The sequence below is a fragment of the Opisthorchis viverrini genome (genome assembly GCF_000715545.1).
Source record: "Opisthorchis viverrini unplaced genomic scaffold opera_v5_628, whole genome shotgun sequence".
Classification (NCBI taxonomy): domain Eukaryota; kingdom Metazoa; phylum Platyhelminthes; class Trematoda; order Opisthorchiida; family Opisthorchiidae; genus Opisthorchis; species Opisthorchis viverrini.
Window position 1 is genome coordinate 129,128 of NW_008752272.1, and position 7,316 is coordinate 136,443.

At 44.0% G+C, this 7,316-nt stretch overlaps 1 protein-coding gene across 1 annotated transcript in view; it reads right to left on the minus strand.

The window, feature by feature from the left end:
* Positions 1-7,021, minus strand: part of T265_11844 (hypothetical protein) — a gene marked incomplete at both ends in the record, with an annotated part of 13,034 nt that extends 6,013 nt beyond the window's left edge. Inside the window, 3 exons of the mRNA XM_009178630.1 lie at positions 336-404; positions 2,464-2,619; positions 6,883-7,021. Coding sequence (XP_009176894.1) covers positions 336-404; positions 2,464-2,619; positions 6,883-6,993 — 336 coding nt within the window. The remainder of the gene's footprint in view (positions 1-335; positions 405-2,463; positions 2,620-6,882) is intronic.
* Positions 7,022-7,316: the final 295 nt, after the last annotated feature.

Genomic DNA, 7,316 nt, shown 5'->3' on the forward strand with positions numbered 1-7,316 from the left:
AACCTGGTATGAGAGACTCTGTGAGTGTCGTGGGACACTCTCCAGTATAGCTCAATGGATCGCTGAGGTGCGCAAACCGTCACACCACGGTAAGGTCCAGTCTCTTCGTGACGGTATTACGCAAGAACAGGATGACAACCGTTCAAAACAGAGTGATGTGAGTATGGACAATTTCAGTTATCTGAACCCAAGAGAAAGGTTGCTTGCATACGTCAGCTAAGGTGGAATTCGTTCCAACAATGACACAATCAGAAGAATGGCACCGCATCCTAATCAAAAGGAGCAGTCCCATCAACATCAAGAAATGCAAGGCCCAGGTAAGAAATGTCGCCTACCTCGATGGGCTTCCCCAAGTGTTGTGCGACCATAATTGAATTGACAAGCACCTCTGGATTGCTGTTATCCTACAGAAGATAAAAAATAAAAAGATAATGATAAATCAACCCAACCAAAAGATATTTTCTCCACTATAACAGACGAACTTGAATGATAAATAGGCGGATCCCTTCTATGAGGGACACATCCTAAATGCTCTCTGGATTGACAGAATAAATTCTCATTAGAGTTAGGGACATCAGGCGTGAACGGAGCAATAAACACCCCACTACCCGGATGATTTCACTTGAAGCCACAAAGTATGTGTCCTGATGTGTGGGTTTCCTAGCAAATCAGATTAGGCGGTCAAAAAGCTGGTGAGTCATGTGTAGCCGAGTTGACAGGCGATAACTTTTACGTACACGGTAAATCAGTGTTCGTCGGAGGCGTATTTCGAACCGGAAGTACGGACAGCTTCTACCATATGGAATCATTGCACTCTCTTTACTTGGAAAAACCCATCATCGGAGATTTCCGTTCAAGGCGCGCAAATCAAGGACTCATGATAAAAATGCTGTTAAGTTGGGCGTTAATGAGCCATCATTGAACGTGGGCTGCAGACACCCAGTAATTCGAAGAGAAGCTGGTGACCTTACCCGGGATATTGTAGTGACAAGACACGGAGCTTCCGTAAGCTGAGGCTGTATCCTGTCAGAAGACGGTGAGCTGTCTGAATGTGGATGAACTATCCAGAAAGAAAATGCCCAAGGCCGGAAGCCCTTACATATGAACGGAGGATCAATGGGGAATATGCAGCTCCAGTTTTCATACTATAGACAGTGCAAGAAAATTCACAGATCGATGAAGGTGGGACGCCCAGGGCAACTTTCGGCGTGCCCGAAAAAGAGCAGCGCGTTTTACTCTGAACAACGTCACCACTTTCGAAAGTTGACGTGATATGTGCTCTGGGGGATGGATGCCTGAATTAGTCTAACTCCCATGATCCTTACCCACAAGTTTCCCGTTTACCAAGCAAATCCGTGCTACTCACCTGTAAGTGCTTTGTGTGTGTAAAACTGGTGTACAGTGAGCACTCTACGTGATGAAGTCAGTTATTTGTCACCAGTGTTTGGTAACATCTTGTCCGGATAATTAGCGTTCAGTTCGTGATCACTGTTGGCCCATGCATACTACAGTTCGTCTTCCATCAACAATACAGGGGAACATACTCACCAGAGCCATACGTGGTGTAATATGAGCATATTCACATGGCAGATTTCCTCACAAAGACGAAACTCCACGGTAGAAACATACTTTGTCCCCGATCTAAGTTAAGAAAAACGACCATCAAGTAAAAACGATCCACGTCCCAAACGCACCTGCAACACTAATTGGTGAGATAGTTTGACCATAGTTCGATTCAGCTTTAAAGCTCATTCAGCATTCAGTAGGATTTGGGAACATGGCACCAGCCGCAGTATACATCGAATGCCCACTCCTATAACAATGACATTTTCTTGTACTATTGAAATAATTTTTCCATGAAAAATAGTTCCGTTTATGTCCGAAACTGACTAGGTCGCATAAAAAGCACTCTTCCATAATGACCCACATGACAGCAGCTGACGGTTTCATGCAGAGCCGCCGTCTGATGCATTGTCATGGTTACATATTGCCGAGAGGTCAGCGGATATCCAGAAGGCATTGTTCTAGAAAACCGGAAAGTTGTCAGAGGGACAACCTCAGATGAGTACACTCAATGGTAATCGCACGTTTGTTTGTCGAGCGAACAGTTCAGCAATGGTCAACATTAGTCTTCCCAAGAGGCAAGACACGTCGAGAAACGCCTCGGTAGCTTCTGAATGTGTTACTCTTGGTTCCTATCCACTACCCATATAGATTATCCAGCTGAAAAAAAACTGACCAAGGCTGGATGGGGATAAACCATCTTCTCAGCCAGCTGCTCCCTCACTGGTAGCATACTTACAATATAAAGGCGCTTCCCGCAACGCACCCCCGTCCTGTGCACCTGCCTTACCTGCAGAACATCAATAGAAACTCGTCCGACCACACTTATGTGCACTATCAGGCCTAGATCAATTTGTACCCCGTAAAAAAATATCGGAATGCAATGAAAAAACGACCTACCGCATCTAGCGCTTCTTGTAAAATACTCTCAGCTTCTTCCCATTTATTCATTCCTATCAGAGCAGCCGCTTGTCCATTCAGTATAACAGAGGTAGCACCGTATCGTTCTTTGAGTTCTTCATAGATGTTTAGAGCTTCTTGGAGTTGTTCGCCACCCTAAAAAACAAAACAGCTCTAAAGACGGCTGACCGAAAAACCAAGCATAACGGGTGAAGTGAATATACACGCTCCAACTTCTCTATGACAACTGACAGCGAAACCAAAGTGGAACCCCAAACCCTCAAGGAGGCGCAACTACGATAGGTTATTAGCAGAAAAACGGCAAGCAGGGCTATCTCGTGCTAACTTACCGAGAAGACGAGACCACCGACCTCGAGCTAAAAACTCGAATAAAAGTTTGTACAAGCACCAGTTTGCTGTCCATCATACAGCATCTACGACTAAGCAGAAAGACTCGTCCTGAAAGACGGGTTGCACCAACATCATCTGGAGGCACTCTAAGCACTTTTGTACCCTTATAGGTTTGCAGTACCTTGAAATCGAAATGGAATGTAGCACCGTTCTCCGTAGACGGTAAGTGAATGCGCGCAACAGACAGAACATCCATGACAGCGAATGCGTTCCAGCCGTATCAGCAAACATTCGGATGATAGTAGCACCATTGGTAGTTCATTGAATGCTAATTCATAACATCTATAATTCTGATAGAGATGTATTGATCCCGTTCGGATTTAGGTTAAAAAAAGGCTTACGAAAGATCTTGATCAGGGGTTACTGTTGCTCCGTCAAATACACAGTCCGACAACTGAATTCCAAGTAAAATCAATACGGGCTTTAAGTTGCAGAGTACACAAATTGGCGTTGACAGAAACATGAACATCTGTGGTGCTTCGACAACGAAAGCGTTCGCGGAACCGGAAAATAGGTGAGCACGTAAGAATCTAACAGCGGAGTATGCATATGACGATATAGGATTGAAAAAAATAGCAAGAAATCCTAATAACACGCTATCATCAGGATGAAGCGCAGCAGCCAACTGAAATGAAATCAACACGGCAGTAATAAAGTCGATGTGTGAATTTACCACCGTAATTCGTTGCAAAAAGTCGAAATGACCGGCGAAAAAGTTCAGCGTTAAAGAGAGTGAGAAAGTTCAGAAATGATCGAAAACTAAGCGGGCAGTTTCACCCACATTGATGGGAGTAATTCTACACTTGGAATAAGCCCAGTGATTCCCTCAACAAGAGTCAGCGCTTCGACTTATCCATGGTTAAGAGGATAGAATCGACAAACACACTCATATGCAAATCAATTTGGTTTTCACGGGAGACTCAAGTGAAGCTCTCGTTAATGATGTTCCCCTCAAGTGGAAAATTCGGGTTGCATCTGAGAACAGCAACGGTTGGTCTCGTGACGGTTACCCTTCTGCTTAATTACTGCTCCAATCGGTTTCACACCTGCATCTACTATCTCCATCCTGTGTTGTATGTCTCACATTCATGCGTCAATATCATGACAGGCATACGACCTTAGTGAACATGTCGGTAACGTGTCAACTCCGGTTTCGTCACCTGTTGAAGGGTGCCATGTGATTCCCCCTCATCGTTTTCACGTTCCACCGTCATTGCAACGACACACAGTGACACAACACGGTCAAACACCTATATGCATCACGATAAAACGCGCACCTCGGAACGCAGTTCCGGCTTAACCCACAACAGCCTGAACAACGCAAGCCACACTCCGGTATTGGATTTACCAGCATACAGTGTCGCAAAGCGTCAAGTCGCTCTGACAACGGGAAGCCATATGAACAAGATAAGTGCCCAACTTATGACTCATTTTTGTTCTTAAATTTATATATATATATATATATATATATATTACTCAAGGTTCACCTAGCTTTTGTAATATATCCATCCTCTCGTAAAAATACATTTTAGTACAGCGTATTATCCTGTGCCTATTAACTGGTTAGTTACGAACAGACGCACTAATAATTGGTGAGCCCGACTGAATAAGCAAACAGTCCATTTCGTTCGCACTACGGTTAAAAAGCTTTCTCCAGCACGCGAGGATTCAACAACTTCAGTTGCATCAGCACCAAATACCAAAGCCGCATCTGTTCATCTGCCTCCATTCTGACACCATGATCCACGCATCTGGTTTACTCAAGAACAACCTCAATTGGCCTTTCGCGGAATCGCACAGGAGCACACTATGTACTTTCATGTTTTATCCGTTCTCTCTCCCGAAATGGCAGCAGATATACGATATATCCTTACATCGCCAGAGGGCGTTCAACCATTAACACAGCTTAAAATTAATCACACGAACATCATCCGAACAGAAATGTTCAGAATAACTGATGTGGTGAAACACTAGATGGTTGCACTCAATTCTTACGCCACCTTTACAGCATCTCGGCTGAGAGAAAAATCGACGACGCGTTGCTAAAACAGCTTTTCCTTAAGCGCTTACCAACACATGTGCAATCGATTCTCGCACCTGATACAGATAACGTTCCCTTGATACAACTGCCAAGTACTGCCGATAAAATACTCGAAACATAACGTTGCGTTTCGAATATCTTGACTCGTCTAGCACAATTTCTCCAATCAACGTTCGTCTTGATGAACTCGCTGACCAGATAGCTGCCGTTCGTTTTGACTGTTCTCAACATTGTCGATCAACTCCTCAGCCTGCACACAAGCACTATCGTTCTGTTTCCTCTAACCGTTCTCAGGGGTACTGTTGGTATTACACTCAGTTCGGTGGATTGGCACGTAAATGTACACAACCTTGTTCGTTTCGAGCAACATCACCTCCAATTAATCCGCACTCAGGAAACGGACGGGAAGCGTCCACATTAAGTGACAAGAGTTCGGTTGCAAATAAATAACTTGAACGAGTTCGCAACGGAAGTTTTGACTTGTTCAAAGGCAGAAATAACAGAATCACTTAAATGAAACGTTCTTGGGTTGCCGGATGAGAGTTCGGTGAGTGATGCTAACAATGACAGCCTTGGTAATAAATCGTTTGCAAAAATTAAACGTAGCCAAAAAATTTAAGTTGTTTAAGTGAAATGAGCAAAAGAAAACTTTGCATAGCATCGAGCTTATCGTTAGTAGCTGATAAATCATCCTGGCTAACCGCATGGCCAAGAAAAGTAAGCGCAGATGAGCCAAAAATACACTTTTGTGTGTTGATAACAAGCCCATGGTTGTGCAGTCCAGTGTTTGAAAGATGCAACTGCTTTAGATGGAATGCTATTACTAGCGACTAGAATTCATCTAAATAAGCAAAGTTTGAGCTGCGTTTCTCAAGCCAAATGGCATGCGTAAAAACTCGAACAAACCAAAAGGTGTAGTAATTGCAGTCTTGTGAATGTCCTCAGGGTGAATTGGAATACGGTGATAAGCGCCAAGTATATCAACGTGGGAAAGTATCGTAGAGCCCGATAGATTAGGTGCAAAATCGTGAATGTGCGGGATGGAGTAACGACTGGGAATTGTCATATTGTTTAGCGCTCGATAATCGCCGCAAGGTCTCCGATCTCTTGTGACTTTCTTAAGGACTGTGTGGAGCGGCGAATCACATACCCTTTTGGACGGCTGAATAATTCCTAACTGAAGCATGTGTTGAAATTTTTCTTTAGCAATTTTGAGTTTGTCCGGGTATAGGCGACGTGGGAGGAAAAAACCGGAGCTGTGGGTGTTGATGTGGTGAAAACAGAACGTCTCGGATTCGGTTGATGAAAGTTAGGTTCCGTAAGATCCGGAAAAAGGTCACGTAATTTATGGTATGGTGAAGAGTTGTCTGGTGGAAACGTTAATGGACATAGTGAGAGAGATAATGTATATTGACCGTGAACAGGGAGATGCGTACTACAGTCAAGTAAACAAGGTTGTCTCAGATCAACTCGTAGGTCAGAGTGGGTTAGGAAGTCCGCTCCCAAGATAGGTTGATGTACATAGGCTAGGATAAAAATCCCACTGAATTCGCAACGAAGGCCATGGTTGAGGTTTAATGCTCGTTCTCCACATGTTTTGATAGATGCTACTTTGGTTGCTATCAAGGTAAGCGGCGACGATAGGTGTTTGGATTCAGAAAGTGTGGCAAGTATGACACTTATGTTGGCACCAGTGTCGATCAGGAAACGTGAGACGGACAAAACAGGATAGAGGTAGTAGGTGCGGGTATGAAACTGATTGGAGTGATTAAGCGGAAGGGTAACCGTTACAGTCCCGCGGGCACTCGCTCTGAACGAGAGAACCACTCTACAATAGTAGCGAGGTGATGCATGACGCCCATTTCCGTTTTTCCTCTTACATATTCCACTTCGGGATTCGGTTTGCAGGAGAAGTTCTAGCTGTTCCAATACTTGAACGCTGAACCGTATAAAAACACGGTACTTACTTTGCTCAAGTTGAACAAAGCCGTAGCCAATTGACAAGGAAGTGCGTCTTCGTCTGCTGTTTGCATACGCCGGACTTCTTTACCCGCCAGATCATAACGATTCATTGCCATGAAGCATTGTACTCGCAAGGCAGAGCTGAAATGTAGTTATAAGTGAACTTCAGGTGAATAATTACGGTCCCTCAACTGTATTCCGCAGGCAGCTTAGTGTGAAATACGGAACACTTTCTCAGACCTATGTCTTAAGCACGAAACAAGATATACATACAAACAAACTCGATACAAGACGATTTCCCAATAGACGAGGATTATTGATACATCTCGAAAATGGGAGCTTGAAAGAATTACTCACACGGTCACCAGATTCTATTGGTGAGAGATCTGATTAGAGTGAGGCAGACTGTGAACAAGCAGATTAGAATGTATTTAGGGGA